The sequence below is a fragment of the Perca flavescens genome, chromosome 16 (assembly GCF_004354835.1).
Source record: "Perca flavescens isolate YP-PL-M2 chromosome 16, PFLA_1.0, whole genome shotgun sequence".
Taxonomy (NCBI): Eukaryota; Metazoa; Chordata; class Actinopteri; order Perciformes; family Percidae; genus Perca; species Perca flavescens.
In genome coordinates, this window is record NC_041346.1 from 1,830,047 (window position 1) to 1,847,266 (window position 17,220).

The 17,220-nt window shown below is 41.6% G+C and overlaps 1 protein-coding gene across 3 annotated transcripts in view; it reads right to left on the bottom strand.

Moving 5' to 3' along the window:
* The window catches only part of tln1 (talin 1), a 111,021-nt gene that overhangs the window by 41,882 nt on the left and 51,919 nt on the right, over positions 1-17,220 (bottom strand). For all 3 annotated transcript variants that reach the window (XM_028600841.1, XM_028600839.1, XM_028600840.1), the window contains exons 21-37: positions 16,434-16,600; positions 15,018-15,146; positions 14,725-14,838; positions 14,163-14,276; positions 13,468-13,602; positions 10,930-11,058; positions 10,409-10,511; positions 8,816-9,024; positions 8,557-8,676; positions 7,555-7,752; positions 5,929-6,068; positions 5,742-5,835; positions 4,749-4,838; positions 3,355-3,477; positions 1,930-2,073; positions 1,372-1,533; positions 618-758 (exon numbers count right to left, since the gene is read on the bottom strand). In XM_028600841.1, coding sequence (XP_028456642.1) covers positions 618-758; positions 1,372-1,533; positions 1,930-2,073; positions 3,355-3,477; positions 4,749-4,838; positions 5,742-5,835; positions 5,929-6,068; positions 7,555-7,752; positions 8,557-8,676; positions 8,816-9,024; positions 10,409-10,511; positions 10,930-11,058; positions 13,468-13,602; positions 14,163-14,276; positions 14,725-14,838; positions 15,018-15,146; positions 16,434-16,600 — 2,312 coding nt within the window. The remainder of the gene's footprint in view (positions 1-617; positions 759-1,371; positions 1,534-1,929; positions 2,074-3,354; positions 3,478-4,748; positions 4,839-5,741; positions 5,836-5,928; positions 6,069-7,554; positions 7,753-8,556; positions 8,677-8,815; positions 9,025-10,408; positions 10,512-10,929; positions 11,059-13,467; positions 13,603-14,162; positions 14,277-14,724; positions 14,839-15,017; positions 15,147-16,433; positions 16,601-17,220) is intronic.

The window sequence follows — 17,220 nt, forward strand, 5'->3', positions numbered from 1 at the left end:
GTAGACTTATTTAAAAGAAATCCCTGTGAGCCAGTTTTTTCTACTCTCGGCCCGGAGTGATGTCATACCGAGCCGGTTGCAATAAATATAAACTGTGTTCAATTCTCTTTCAGTATTCTGCTAAAATAAAACAAATTGCGTTGAATTTAAAAAAATTAAAAGGAAATCATTTCCAACTTTCTTTAATCGAACATATTAAACATTACATTTCCAACTTTCTTTAATCGAACATATTAAACATTACATTTAACATAAAAGGCACCACTAAAAAAAGAAAGAAAGTTACATTTTAACATATAAGAACCCATGGTAGGTTTTCTGCTGATATTTTCTTTCAACTGACAAAAAAAATCTCTTTCGCGATATGTATATTGCGACAGCTGATATCACGATGACGATAAAGAAACAATATACTGTGCAGCCCTACCAAGTACAAACCCTTTACTTACTGACTCACCTGCATTCTATGAGCACAGAACAAGGAAACAAGTCTACCAAATGTCCCCTGTGGGGATCAATTCAAGTTAAATGATCTTAATTATTTAACGTTGGAGCAGACCGTGAATGATCATTGTCAGATCCTGCTCTCAATGCCTTTTGTTTAGGTGTTGACATACCTCGGGGCTGATCTGAGCAGGAATGCTGGCGAACTCTGGGTTGGAGGCGAAGGCAGTTAGGTTGTCCACAGCTTCTATCAGAGGACCAGTGGCTGCCTTACACTTCTCTCGGTTCTCATGGTTAAAGGCTCCATCCAAAGCCTGCACAGAGGGTTTAGTCACGATTACACTTGCTATTAGGGCTGGGTATCACCACTGATTTCCCAAATAGATTTGATTCCGATTCACAAGGTCCCGGTTTGATAAGACTTCTGATTCAATTCAATTTTGATTCACCAATTTTCCTTGGATATGAAAGAGATTCTCAGAGAACTAATACTGTAAATGGACTGGGCGATGGGGAGAAAATCAAATATCACAATATCGATAGTGCGATGATATTGTAGGGTTGACTTTGAGATTTGTGATAAATAATCACCAATAATGTGGATATAATGATAAAGTGGGTAAAGGCAAATAACAGAACTGCAAAAGCAGTCTGGAAAGTTCAGAAAATGACATCACTTTACTGTAATGCAGAAGACAACACTTGTATTACGATATCCAAAATCTAAGACGATATCTAGTCTCATATCACGATATCGATATAATATAGGTATATTGCCCAGCCCTAGCTGTAAAAATAGTCATGTTTACATTAAGAATTGACCCCAGCCTTTAAGGGGAGCCCAGTGCTAAGACATGCAATTCAGACATTTTCTTCCACTCAACACAGAGTACATGCTTTTCATTTAATTGATGATGTACTACTAACCTTTATGGACTTGACCAGATTGGCAGTGGTGTTGGCCACCTCTTTGGCTGACTGGACAAACTGCCTCTTGGCAACCGGATTGGGAGTTTTGGAGGAGGCCAGGCGGCAGGCGTTACACAGGGCCGAGGTGTGTTTGGCCACGATGGTGGCTGCAGAGAGCACCTGGGCAGACAAACACGTGTTCAACCACATAGCAATCAATCAATCAACATTTATTTATATTAGGGATCGACAGATACTGTTTTTTTAAGGCCCATACCGATTAGACCAAAGTAGAACAATAGTAATTTATAGTAATGAATAGTAATTCATTAACTTTATCGTTTATCAGGCAAATAAAACGCTGATACAGATAATCTGCAAACTGCAAAAAACAGCCTGATAATCATCCAGGGCAAATAATCGGTCCATCCCTAATTTATATAACGCTTTACAGCAACCAGCAGGTATCCAAAGTGTTTTACATCAAGGACCAAGAATAAACATAACACAATAATACAATTAAAAGAATAAAACCTAGAAGTGTTAGTGTGATCTGGCAGTGAGGTCAGCATATACCTGAGACTGGGTGCAGGCTGGGTCCACCAGGTTCTGGCAGGCCATCTGGATGGACTGATTAGCCCGGGCAAACTGAGCGGGGTCCACCAGGCCCTTCTGACCTGCTGAACTGTTGGGGTCTGAGACGCCCACCAGATAGGCAGCCTGGAGATCAACAACACTGGTCAGTATTACAAGTGCACGTATTATAAAACACAACCAAACCAGACTACATTGTTGTCTCTGAGTCAGGGGTCACCGACCTTTACCACCAAAGGAGCCATAAAAACAATCTGTCTGGAGCCGCAGAACACATTTGAGCCTTATACTGAAGGTAACGGTCTATTTAGTCTAAATGAGCCTATCACCATTCCTAATAGGTCTAAATAAGCATGTATTAATATGCTGATGTTTGTTGCCATCTGATTCTTAAAAGTACATTTGTTCTGCTCTGTTTTTGAAATCTCTCTCTTTCTCTCATCCACAGCCGGATATTTCTAAATGCTGTGTGCTTGTTATGTAAATGTCTTACAATATGTTTATATTTATGTTTTTAGACTTGCAATCCATAGCTAGTCTATGACAACTTAAGACCACGCTATAGACATGTATAGGCTACGACGCCCACCTTAGTTGACTGAAATGTTATGTAGCCTAATGGAGAATGTGAGAATCACAAACTGAAATGTTTTTAAAAAAAAAATCCACTTCCATATAATCATTTGTCAAAGCCACAGAGAGCCACTAGAGGGGCTAAGGAGCGGCAGGTTGCAGACCCCTGCTCTAAGGGGTCTCAGTAACAGTAGAGTAATTAAAGGTGCTAGCAGCGATGAACTGGCCCTCACCCCTCCCAGCACGTCGGGGGTACTGCCGGGACACGTCGCATTCAGGATGTTGCCAACTGCCAAAACACTTCCTGTTTTGACTGCCACCTACAGGAAGTTGGTCCTCTATCACTTGCGCATTTTTTTAACTATCATAATTCTTTTGATACATGTTTGTCATGATGGTCCACCGAGTCTACATGCAAAACTTTGTGCAGATTGGACTCGCCCTCTAGGAGGAGTTAGAAAAAGTAGGTTTTGCATATATCGCAATCTTTCTCATTTTTGAAAAAAACAAAAACAGTGCCATGTAATGGTCGATTGAGGACAAATTTGGCACAGAGCCTCAATGGCCCATGGGAAACAACTGTGTATAGTTTCATATCAATTGGAATAACTGTTGCCAAGATACACAAAACGTCTTGTTTTGACAGCCACATACAGGAAGTTCTTCCTCTATTGCATTTTTTAGATTATCAAAATTCTTTTGATAACTTTTTGTCATGAGGGTCCACAGATTGTACATGCAAAGTTTTGTGCAGAACAGGCCGACGGCCTAGGACGAGTTTCACAATAGTAATAATCGCATTTATCGCGATTTTATGAAAAAATAAACGTTTACCTGTACAGCTGCTTCAGTCAGACCACACAGAGCTTTGGAGCCTCCACTGACTGAATCCCCAAACTCTGGCAGGTTGGAGTTCTTGGCATGGTGGGAAATTCCAGCCATGGACTCACCAAGGACCTGACACAAGAGACAAGGTTTAGTTTGGAGAAGGTTTTCATTGTTCTTTATGGTGACCAATCCACTGAGCCAACTGGGATAAATAAAAAACGTCAGAAGCAAAGAGACAAGTCCCGCACAAGCACAACAGATAACTGAAAAAGTTACTTTGTTGGTAACGACTGACTTGGGTCTGTATTCCAGGGTATCAAAAACTCCCAAGCACTGAACGCTTGCATCAAATGTCTGCTCAGAATTATTGTCTTGTTGACCTAATCTTTGATCAGACACTTCCTGAAATAACTCCAAAACCTCTCATTCCATTTATGGAGTTCTTGTAGGGTCACTTTTATTTAGGTGACATTTAACACTTGAGAGCTTTGGCTTCTTTTGTTAAATGAACAAACGGTGACATGTTGATATTCATTTCAGTAAGGTTGTGGTATAGGGAACGATCATGGATCAGCACTAGGATCATAAAAATTCTTAACATAGTGAAAAACCACACTCTACTGTAGATGTTCTGCTTTATAGCAGGGTGACTGGAAGGGCCGAGAAACATGGACGTAATGTTTAAAAGATGACCTCTGGAAAGACGCTACAATTTCACTCTGTGTCTTTTTACCGACAAAATCAACAGCTGCTGATAAACTCGGACTAAAACAGCAGTCTCAGGAAGTCTCTATAATTAGTGCATTACATAGTCTTTTCCAGTAGAAGTCTCGTGTTGTCTTCCCGTTGATCATGCAACTTTTTGTTTTCCAAAATTAAAAAATATTTTCTTCTTTGTCGCTATTCCCAATGTTTTTGTCACTTTTTTCCAAGTTTTTTGTAAATTCTTTTTTTTCAAATGCTATAAAATTGAATAAAAACCTAAATTCAATGAAAGTAGTGAACTGATCATTTATTTTACTTGTGAAGAGTGTTTAATGGAACCATCCACATAATTGTTTTCCACAATTTGGTCGACAGAAACCCAAATTTCTCATCGAGACACTTTTTGAAAATGGGTTAAATTTGACCCGGGGACAACAGGAGTTCTTTCACTGGGATACTTTAAATTCTGGGGAAAGACTGCTTTATTGTCACTTGGGACAGCACTTCCTCTGATAAATAAATGTATATTTTAATGCAGCAAAGCAGGGAGAGAAAGTGAACTGTCTTTTTACGACACTGAATGCATGCTTTTGCAAAGAAGTAAAGAAATGAGAAAGGAAAAATGGATGAGCAACAAATGATGCTAGAGAACCAAACACAGTAGAGGAGCAGCAGTGAAGTCCAGTACGTTCTACCTTCGAGTTCTCCATGACGCTGTCGATGCAGTCAAAGTAGGACAGGTCGTTGATGGCTTCTGTCGGGTTGTCCAGCATCCCCCTCACCGACTGCACACAGGCACAACACAGTCACAGTGTGCACACACACTCACAAGCATAACACAATGTGCCTACACACATCTCAGCTGAACATGATGCTGCCAGTTAGTCCTTGTTTTATACATTGTCTTTATTGTCAATCATTTCCTGGTCAATCTTTTAGGGCTGGGACGATATGCCTTTGTCACCGATTCAATTCTTTCCCGATACATGGGTGCTGATTGGATTTGAATTGCGATTTTTCACGTGTTGCGATTCGATATCAAAAATTTAAATGTCTCAACATGAATCCAACATTATTATTATTATTAGCAAATATAAATCCCCAGTGATGATAATAATTATTGGCCTGTATGTAAGGTAGCCATCCACAGATACAGTTCATCCTAAGGATTCACTGTGTTACATACATATTACAAATTATGTTAAAAAAACATTTTTTTGAAAGTTTCTTTTTCAAAAATGTAAGATGTCTGAAAATGTGCATTAATATGAATCCAACATATTAAAATAACAAAGATAGATTGGCATATTTGTGAAAAAAACATTTAATTTGCACATTGAAGATAAGCTTGTTATAGGTAAGGTAGCCACTATGGTTAAGCTTAGGAATTTACTGTGCCTTCCACATGATGTATAACTATATACTGTACATATGAATAATATATTATTATCCATTCATTTTCATCCATCCTACCCAGATTAACATGCAACTTAATTGTATACAGTATATGTAGGGGGTCCCTACTCCGTCTCTCTCTTTGCTGGGTCTTTGTTAACGATAGTGTGGTCTATTCTATCTGTAAAGTGTCCTAAGATAAGTCTTGCTGTGATTTGACACAATAAATCAAATTGAAATGAGCTAAGGGGTCCTTGGCCTACAAAACGTTGAAGACCCCTGGTTGTTGTTACCTCCAGCTCTCTGAGAGCGTTGTCACACTCCTTCTGACCGGGCGCCTGCCGAGTGCACATGGTGATCAGCTGGTTGATGCTGTCTGTCACTGCCCTGTGAACACAAAGGCTCAGAGATGTGAAGACAAGAGAGGCAGCGAGAAAACAACATGGCAGACAAAGAGCCGGAGAGAGAAGCGTTTGTTACCGAGCGGCGGCTGCTAGCTGGTTCTTGAGGTTGGGCGAGGTGGGGTCAGTGGACAGGACTTTGGCTGACAGCAGGAGCTTGCTGGAGGACATGGAGATGGTCTTCAGGTTGGACACCACCTGCGTCTGGTCCTCTTTAGACTGGAGGAGAGGAGGAGGACGGAGGCATGTAGAGTGTTTCAAAAACTTCAGTTATAGTGACTTTCAAAACCATGATTACAAGGTGCTGTGCAGTGCAACATTGAGTGAAAATTAGACAACAGTAGGCCTGTAACATAATTGTCCAGGGTTTCCTCTACGTTGTTTTTAAATTTCTGCCGCCACAGTATCAGAAATAGGGTTTCCGCTATGTACACCGCGCACCGCCACTCCTTCAGCTGTTTCTGAAAAGTTGTAATTACACGACTCTGCAGAGCCGTGTGCTCTACTGAACTCAAGCAAACTGTCATCCGCTCTCTAACAACTAAGTGATCCCCGCTGAAGCACTGTCAACAATGTATGTATAGGACCATTATTCATCCATCCCCCTTTATTTGCACTCTTTTCAATGCACTTTTTGTTGTAGGTGTACAGAGTACGTTGCATTCTTTCAGCAGTCAGTTTGACCTAATATAGTCTATTCAAGAAGAGGGGCTCAAAGATGGCCAAATAAAAATATTTATAATTGTATTTTGTTATATTGTGCTTTGTTGGTATAAGGATCTCTCTCTCTCATATATATATATATATATATATATATATATATATATATATATAGCCTTATACCAACAAAGCTGTTGCCTTTTTTTAAATAATTGTTCATTTCTTATACTGCACTGTAAAAACGGCATTCGGCCAAGTTATTCATTATATTTTATTTCAGTCAATTGATGGCCTTTCTGGAAGAACATAACATTCTAGAGGTTTTCCAATCTGGTTTTAAAACCCTGCACAGCACAGAATCAGCACTTTTGAGAGTTTTTAATGACATTCTTGGCCCCCTCCTTTTCTCTCTCTATTTACTTCCACTTGGCTTCATACTTAGGAAGCACGTAAACATGAGCACATTTCCCCCATCTTAGCCTCACTCCACTGGCTGCCTTTTCTATTTAAGATCCATTTTTAAATTCTTTTATTCGCTTTTAAAGCCTTGAATGGTCTTGCCCCGCCCTACCTCTCGGAGCTTCTATGCCCTTATATCCCCACTCGCTCGCTCAGGTCAGAGGATCAGCTGCTCCTGAGTGTGCCTTAAACTAAGCGGAAGCTCAGAGGAGACCGTGCCTTTGCTGTGGCGGCTCCTAAATTATGGAATGATCTGCCTCTGCACGTTAAACAGTTTTTAAATCCCGTCTTAAAACCCATCTCTTCTCTGTGGCCTTTGACACCTAGTATGTTGTTGACTTTATATTTTAATTATTTGGATTGCTTGTTTTTCATTGCGCAACTAATATTTTTTATTCATGTTATGTTGTTATGTATTTTATTTATGATGTTTGATTTATTTTTCTGTACAGCACTTTGTTCAACTTTGGTTGTTTTAAAGCGCTTAACAAATAAAGTTGGACTGGATTGGATATTTGGCTTCCGTGAAGGATTTCCATTTCGCTGCATCCCTACTTGTGTGCGAGTATTCTCTCGTTATACTGACCTGGGATGTTCCGGCCATGTCAACGCCAGCGTTCAGGAAGTTGCTGAAGTCCTGTCCAAACTTGCTGGTGGCCCGGGCCAGGTCCTGGGTGGTCCCTCTGGATGCCTGGACCACCTCGTTGGCTGACTGGTTCAGACCGGCCGCGACCTCGTTGAGCTGAGCCTGGACCTCCTGGAAGCTCCTTCCACTGGACGGGAACTACGGGGGGTGTCAGACCAAAGATTTGCACGACAAGTGTAAACCTGCAGATACTTACAACGTGCCGGTCTGCGGCGTTCTGAAAGCTGCCAGTTCACACCAATGAGACGAGATGGTGCATCATTTCCATAGCAACGATTCTTTGTACTTCCGTCCTAACTTCCGACTTCCAGACTTTTTGTAGCTAAATATATAATTTATTGCATCTAAATATGTTAATGATAGTGAGATGCTTGCTGTTGAAACAGCTGATGTCACTTTCAGCCTCTGGCGACTCGACCAGCTGAGTCACAGCCACGCCATCAGCTGTTTGAGTCCAGCTGAGACGGGCCGGTTCAGAAAGCTGAAACTTTCCTCTGCGACGTCTCGTCCCAAATCTTTGGTCTGAACTGGGCTTAAGAAACAACACGGCAGACAGCAGCGTTGGGCGCCGTTTGGATTTGAACAATTCTGATTCCAATTCTGATTCTTCCTTTTGATTCCGGTTCTTATCAGAGTTGAAACACGTCACATGATTTTTTTCACAGATAAGAAGAACATTTTATTTTGATTCAATGGTGACTGACATTTTTACCTTTTTCAACATAAAAAAGCTTTTTAATGCTTTGACTCTTGTTTTAAGAGTCAAGGTCTCTGTTGAAATCTTTAGCTAAAGATGCATCTTTTTAGTCAGGCATTTGTTTAGCCACATTGTTGATTGTGTTACTATGTATCTTATGCTTTTGTGTTTTACTATGATTTGTTGTGCTTTTTATGAATTCCGAACGCATCATTTTGGATGAGACCGGGTCATTGATCACTCACAGAATCTCCCAGGAGAGTCTTGCTGGCTTCGCCCACAGTGCGGATGGCGTTGTCCACATCCCTCTGGCCAGGAAGGCAGTTCACACATCTGTTCAGGGCCTGAGACACAGCCTTAGCCACCTAGACACACACATTGAAAATTGGATTACCTGAGTCAAACAAGTTTATATGTCTCTGTAAGTCATTGAGTGATTTTCATCCATCCATCCATCCATCTATAAACGTAGCAGTAGAGATGTAGCCTCAGTCTGTGTCTGACCTGGGCCAGCCGCTGCTGACTCTCTGCATCTCCTGGCTTGGCGATGGCCCTCTTGGTCTCTTCGATCAGGTTGGCTGACTTATCCATGATGTCACCGGCAGTGTCGAGCACTGCATTACGCGCTGCCTTGTCCCCTGTGGTGGCAGCCACTCCTCTGGCGGCTGAGGCTAAGGACTTTAAAGCCTGGGCCACGTCTCTGGCTGCCATGCCTGGATCCAACAGGAGAGAGGAGAGCAACTTCAGCGTAAGGCGTGAGCCGCTATAAAGATTCTGACGGTATGATAACCTTCAGCAAAAATATTAAGGTTTCCCGGTATTGCAATTACAGCTTTAAAAATGTATTATTTTGAAATATCTGGGTAAAAAAAACTAGCCGTCCTGATCTGGCGAGCTCCAGTTTTATACTCACAGATCAGTCTGGCATCTTGAGATAGAGCAAATTTGGAGCCGTTCGCCAAACGACCGACCAATCAGCGTTGGTTTTGAGGCGGGTTTAGGTGTGATGCAACAAGAAGCAACTGTTCAGTCTAAACAACATGGCAGCTTCTACAGATGAGATGAGCGTAGCTATCGTGCAAGTTTTATCCGAATTAGAAAGTATTCCTTCATTGAAAGAAGAGCAAAAAAACGGCACTGGAGGCTTTTCTCAGAGGAAAAGTTTTTGCTCTTCTCCCGACTGGTTTTGGCAAACGTTTGATCTGATTGGTTGTTTGGCCCGTCTATCACCAACATAGGTGGTGATAGACAGATGGTTTATCCAATCAGATAACCAGGATTTTCGCCCCTTCCCAAAAGTTCTCCAACGGAAAGTTCCCAGATGGATATGCCGAGCAAATGCGAAGCGATCCATCTGGTGGAGTCAGGTTAAAAAAAAAAATTGAACCAATGTATTTTATTTTTAAACACACTGAACACTGGTAGGGAGAGGGATTTCTAAACTACACTTTCTGTCATTGACAACCCCTAAAAAACTGCTCAGTTTTGACTCAGTTTTGTGACTTTTTCAAACTGCCGTACACCTTGGCTACTACTTTAGTGTGCGGCATGGATGAGTACTACATGAACGCATAATAATATTTACGGTATTTGTGCGGCAAAACATGATGTAATGTGAACATCTCTAAATGGGATGGCCAGAGTAAAACAGTTTCTGTGGTTCTGTTAAACCTAGTGTCACAATGCCAGACCTTCCTCCATAGCGCTGCGGAGGAGGGTCTGGTTAGTCCACACAGCATTCCGGGATGGGAGAACAACGTGCTCTGGTTTATTGGCATTTCTTCACAATGACAATCACAATCGTCTTAGGAGGCGCTAAGCACCGGACGCATTAACGGTGCATCTGCAAAATAGTCTCAGGAAGGAACTGGTTTTGGTGGCACATCAAAAGTAGTTTTAGTCGTGCAACAGAAAACTCAGATTGGACAGATAGTCTAGCTAGCTGTCTGGATTTACCCTGCAGAGATCTGAGGAGCAGTTAACCATAGTCCTCACAAATCCAGCGGAGGTTAGAACGCCAACACAAAGGAAGCGGAAGGTTACAGACATCTGGCGGAATTTGCGGCGGCAACAGATATAGACAACGTTATCACCCACCTGTGTAGTTCTCGTTGCCCTGGGTGGCCTCACTCAGCAGCTGGGCGATGGCCGAGCTCACAGCCTTGGTGCTGGTCACCAGATCCTGGGAGCATTTCTCAGGCTGAACAACACAGCAGGGAGACATGGGAAGAATTTATAATAGAGCTGGGGGATATAGAGAAAATCAAATATCACAATATTTTTGACCAAATACATCGATATTGTAGGGTTGACTTTTCACAAAATATTAAAACAATGGGAGTACAGATAAATAATCACCAATAATGTGGATATAATGACTAAGTGAGTAAAGGCAAATAATAGAACAGCTAGTAAGTCTGGTAAGTTCAGAAAATGACATCACTTTACTGTAATGCAGCCTTTAAAACCAGCAAAAGACAAAAGTTGTGGCATATCACGCCATCACGCTATCCAAAATTTAGCCTTGTATATCCATGTCGATATAATATTCATATATTGCCCAGCCGTATGGCGTGGCACAACTTGGTGAGGAATAAAGACGTGTTTGTGTGTCTCACCGTCTCTCCAGGCAGAGGTTTGAGTTTGCCCTCGTCAGCTGAAGCCTTGGCTTCCTGGATGTCCTTCTCCAGACCTCTCACCATTGACAGAGCGTTGTCTATCTCCAACGGGCCACACGCTTCCTGAGCCTACACACACACACACACACACACACACACACACACACACACACACACACACACACACACACACACACACACACACACACACACACACACACACACACACACACACACACACACACACACACACACACACTTATCTGAGTGCTGTGTCTGTCTATGCAACAAGCTTGAACAAGGTTAAACAATAACAAATAACATTGACAATACATGCACACTGTAGTAGTAGAGGCTGTGGAGAACAAAGATGGAAGAACGGACCAGCTGATTGGGGGAATTAACTATTCGCATGCTATCCAAATCTCTAAGAGTGCGCACAAAGTCTCTGAGGCGGTATACTATACTGGGCAAAACACGTTACTTGATCAACACTGAGGTAGCCATTATTTTATATTACTGGATGGTTTATCTGTACATCCATAACTGTAAAATAGCTTGGGCTAGTACCAGTGGTGAAGTAAATATTTAGATCTCTTACTTTAGTAAAAGTACCAATACCACACTGTAAAAATACTCTGTTACAGTAAAGATTCTGCAGTGAAAATGTTACTTAAGTAAAAATCTGTAAGTATCATCAGGAAAATGTTAAAGTATTAAAAGTAAAGTCCTCCCATGTTAGAAAGAGTAAAGGATCCAACCAGCTGTGTGTTTAATGGTCTCATCATCTCAGCTGGACTTGTAGCCGTTATATTGTCGGCTAGTTTACTTTAGAATCAAACATCAGATTTATAAACTACATGTGTTCTGTGTGCAGGAATCTGAATGTGTAAAGTAACTAGTAACTAAAGCTGTAACAGATGAATGTAGTGGAGTAACTAAAGTAACTAGTTACTAAAGCTGTAACAGATGAATGTAGTGGAGTAACTAAAGTAACTAGTAACTAAAGCTGTAACAGATGAATGTAGCGGAGTAACTAAAGTAACTTGTAACTAAAGCTGTAACAGATGAATGTAGTGGAGTAACTAAAGTAACTAGTAACTAAAGCTGTACCAGATGAATGTAGTGGAGTAACTAAAGTAACTAGTAACTAAAGCTGTAACAGATGAATGTAGCGGAGTAACTAAAGTAACTAGTAACTAAAGCTGTAACAGATGAATGTAGTGGAGTAACTAAAGTAACTAGTAACTAAAGCTGTAACAGATGAATGTAGTGGAGTAACTAAAGTAACTAGTAACTAAAGCTGTACCAGATGAATGTAGTGGAGTAACTAAAGTAACTTGTAACTAAAGCTGTAACAGATGAATGTAGCGGAGTAACTAAAGTAACTAGTAACTAAAGCTGTAACAGATGAATGTAGCGGAGTAACTAAAGTAACTAGTAACTAAAGCTGTAACAGATGAATGTAGTGGAGTAAAAAGTCCAATATTTCTCTCTGAAATGTAGCGGAGTAGAAGTAGAAAGTGGCATGAAAAGAAAAGACTCAAGTAAAGTACAAGTACCTCAACATTTGGACTTACAGTACTTGAGTAAATGTACTTAATATTCCACCACTGGCTAGTACTCATCAGACCAAACTGAAGCCCATGAACAGCAGGGGTTGAAGCATAGACTGTATTAAGTGAAGCCAAACATCTCTGTCGCCCACTGGTGGCTGGCTGCAGATGGGACATGGACCAAACTAAAAAAATCGAATTACCGTACACCTCAAATACATTTTCCCCAAAGATGGTGTTTGTCATTCAAGGTAGTTCTGATCACGCTGATGTTTGGTCAAGTGTTAATTTTTCTGATAAGTTTGGCTTTTATAAGTGATGCTTCAAAGATTGTGATGAAAAATCATGATTGACCACTGTGATTGACTCGTGATTGGTCGGGTGGGTGTATGGGCGGGACTCCACCACCCAATCACTACTGCACAAAACCCTGACTCTGGCTCCAAAACTACATGATGGCAGCTCTAAGGCATATCACAAGAATGTATGCTCTTAGTCTGTTAATGATAGCGTTTGTGTATACTCGTAACGAAATTAGTGTGTGTGTGTGTGTGTGCGCTGTGTTAAGACTATGACTGATTCATTATACTTCATGTAACAGTTAGGTGTTTATGGGAAGCATTGTTGTCAAGTACTATGCTAAACTACGTCTCTGTTTTGTGTGTCTAAAATTATTAATACATGCATTTTGATTATTACATTGCTGTAAATATTTTCTGTAATACGTTGCCTGGAGAACGCCCATTTTCAAGCCCCCGAAAGGGGTATGGCAAAACACATTCACTTCAAATTGTACATACATTTTTTTTTTTTTTTTAAATACATATGTGTAAATAATGAAATGAAACAAGTACAAACTACACACATGTTGCAGTAGAATAGAGATTAAGTTATATATAGCTCTCCCTGTGTGAATCTTAAAAGCATGTTAGTGAGTCCACATCATAAAGACAAAACAATGAAGAATGCAGATGCATGGTACCTTCTGGGAGGTGGCACGGAGCTCAGCCAGGGCACTGGCCAGGTTCTTAGCACATTGGCTGAGCTGCATAGCTGAGGCCTGGTCCCCGATGGTGGGAACGGTGGCTTTGGAGGCCGTTACCATCTTAGCACCAGGCTGGGGGAGGAGAGGAAGAGACAAACTGTTAGCCCTGGGTCAAGATTAAGGTAGTCTCGCATTGCCAGACCTCTGGCTATTCCTCACAGCATCCCGGGATGGGAGAACAACGTGACCAACACAAAGAAAGAGGAAAGGGACGGACATCCGGCCAAAATTTCTGGCGGCATCGAAGCAATCCCAGAATTGGATCGTCGTGAATATAGACTACGAATAAGGGGAAATAGAATAAATCCTATCCAACTAAACGCTGTGCGCTTAGATCGTTAAAATAGGGCCCTTGGAGTCTGAGATCTTTAGTGCGCTAGCATAACTGCAGTGTGAAACCAAAAACTTACCAGATAAAATGTGTACAATGTAACAAAAACATGAACCTAAGTGTTAGGTAATCCATCACAGTACAGCAGATCGGCATATGTGTTGTCTTGTGTACCAGAACAGATCACACAACCTAAATAACCACAAACAAATTGCACGCTCTGTTAGAAGTCTGCTGCCCTGTTACTGTACTACTATGTGTTTCTGTTGTTCACTGATTGAACGCAGCGTGTGACAGTCACCTGCAGGAAGTTCTGGCTGGCACTGATGAGAGCCAGCTGAGCGCTGGGGCTGTCAGGCTGGGACTGGCTGCCTCGGACCCCCTGAACCAGCTGAGGGATCTGCTCTGCCACCACCTGATCACACACACAGACACAGACACACACAACATTAAATAGTTGACTAAATAACCAATATCTATTAATCTAGTTTAAATATAGTGGAAGTAGTGTAACTGGAAAGAGATTGCATGTATTTCTGGTACAGCTATATTTTAGAGGGGGAAAACCATAACCAAAAGAGAGAAGTTTGTGTATGTATCTATTTTATGCAAGTCAGAATGCCATTCAATCAATGTATTGTAATCCTGTGTCGAAGATATAAGTCTAATCACCGACAGTTTGACCCTTAATACTAGATGCCTTTTATCATTTCTGTTGAACTTTAAAAGGATGCAAACCACAGATGTCAAAAGGATAATACACAGAGAGTGAGAGAACAGACAAGTGAATATGATTTAAAAAAAGAGAGATGATATTCTGAAAACAAAGCCACTGTCTGTGTGAGATGAAGCGGCAGGTTTACCTTGCAGCTCTGGACCAGCTGCTGCTGGGCCGCCTGGTTCCTGCTGGACGAGGCCGCGTGCTGGGCAGCGGCGATGGTCTGAGTGGCGGCGGCTGCGGCCTGTTTGGCTGCATTCTGACAGGAATAAAAAAGTTGTTTTGTTTGTTAAAGAATTCTACCTGATGTGGATCTGTAAAGCTAGCTTCCATTAGTCAATCCAATCATTCTGTACAGGCAACACAAAACACAATCAAGGATTGTAAATGGCACTCAGATTTGGGCAGTTCTTTGCTCGGCCTCCTTTTTTTTTGTACCTCCAGCTTGTTGACCAGCCGTTTCTTGATAGCATTCTGGGCGGCGGCGTTGGTGGCCATGCGGAGACCTTCAGCAGCCTCTCGCAACTTCTGCTGCTGCTCCTCACTGTCAGGGTTTGCTGCTGCGCCCTGGGGATGGAACAACATTACACATTAATCCAGGGCTGTCAAACTCAACCTCGCTAAGGGCCACACTGGGAAATGAGAATCACATCAAGGGCCAGAAATGTAGAGTTCATTGAGATGCTTTTATTTCATCGAAAAAGTCAAATCTCTTTGACTGTATTATTGCATGTCTCGTATAGTCTTCTCACTTACAGTTTGGTTGACATAGAGTGCTAAAAAAGTCAGAAAAAAAGTTCCTCGGGGGGGAACCTCGAGTTTGACACGTGTGCTGTAAACTGTCAGGCTAATGGAAAAGAAGAAGTCTGTTTGATTGTTTCTACCTATCTTACTGTCAGCTCTCCTGTCTTAGGCCTCATGCACACTGGCTGCGTGGCGTGAGCGTGTCAGCTGCGTGGCTGTCCGTTTTTATTTGGGCTCCCATGTTAACAGGTTAGAGCTCGCACGCTGCCTGCGTGACACCCATGTCTCGGGTGCGGCTCGAGCCTTGGCGAAAATGTGTGCATGCTAGAAATAGGACCGATGCCTATTTTTCACGTCACACGCAAGTGTGTTGGAAGCGTTTCCAGGCAAAATAGAATACAAAAAGATGTTTATATTTCATAAATGACATGTTGATGTTTGAAAGTCTCTAGGTTTTGACATAAATGCAGATATAAATGTAATTTAAAAAAATAAAAATAATTATCGATTTTGAAATATTGCACCTGTCAATACAGAACGAAATATTCTGTAGCCTACTTTGTCGTCAATACTGCAAATGTTTTCTTTGCTGTAATCAGATCAGTATATATTTATGTTTAACATTTCATTCATTCAATTTTTTCACAAGAAGAGTGCCTTGGACTTCTCTTTTTTTCCCTTTAGAACTCTAGTTCACTTGGAAGTGAACCGTGACCCCCGTTTTCAGGCGGACCAGAGTTCTATTCTTTGTTCTGCACCAGAGTTCAGATGAGCTTTCACACCGTCCCAAACCAACCGGACTATCAGTCCAAGCGCTCCAGGGTTGAGGCAGGTGTGAAAGCCACCTTAGCAGATCATAATCACCCTCTGCTGCTGGTATTTCAGTTGCTCCCGTCTGGCCGTAGGGACAGCCTGAACCAATGTAGGCGTAACAGCTTAAAAAGCTGACTTGCTGCTGCTGCTATACGAGCTCTCAGTGATTCATCCTTACTGTATTGTTGTTTTGTAATGATTGTATGTGTTCGCTGCTGGCTCTATCTGGGATAATATCGACTCCCTTGACCTGGTTTTAAGCGCAGGCGTAAAGGAAAGACAAAGGCGAAGGCAGACCTTAGCGGCCTCCACCATCTTAGCGGTGGCATCAGCCAGCAGCTTGGCGGCTGACAGCAGCTTGCGGGAGTTCTCCAGGTCCGACTCGCCCTCGGCATCCATCTTGATGGCGTTGACCAGATCAGACGTGGCCTGAGCGAGGATACGGGCCTGTCGAACCATCTCACCTGGTGGGTTAAGCCAGAGGGAAGGGAAGAGAACTGGGTTTTTAAAAGGGAAATTAAGATAAGAAGTAGAGCTATCAAATATCACAATACGTTTGACCAAATACATCGATGTTGATGTTGCGGAGATATTGTAGGTTCCAAAATTTAAGACAATATCAATCCTCATATATCGATATAATGCCCAACCCTATTAAGAAGCTTTTATTGTCATTATATTACAATGAATACAACGATATTGTGAGTGCCCCCTTCCCAGCGGTGCCTAAAAGAAACTATATTGCAAACATCCATATATAACATAAAAACAACAACATTCATTCAACAGTAGGGTTGGGTACCGAAATCCGGTTCCACTATGGACCTGGTTCCTATGCAGCCGATAGGAATCGGACCGGATTAAAACGCAAATTTTGGTTCCTCATTTCAGTTCCACTCAATGTGTCGACTGAAATATTTTCCCTCCGTTGCTCCAAAACGGACGTAAAAATATCAAACTTTCTCTTTCTTATTATATATATTTAAGAACTTTAAAATGTTAATATATTGTTAAATTGAAATAATTTTCAATAATAAAAAAAAAAAAACTCTATAAAAGAGCCTTTCTTTGATGTCATTTTTCA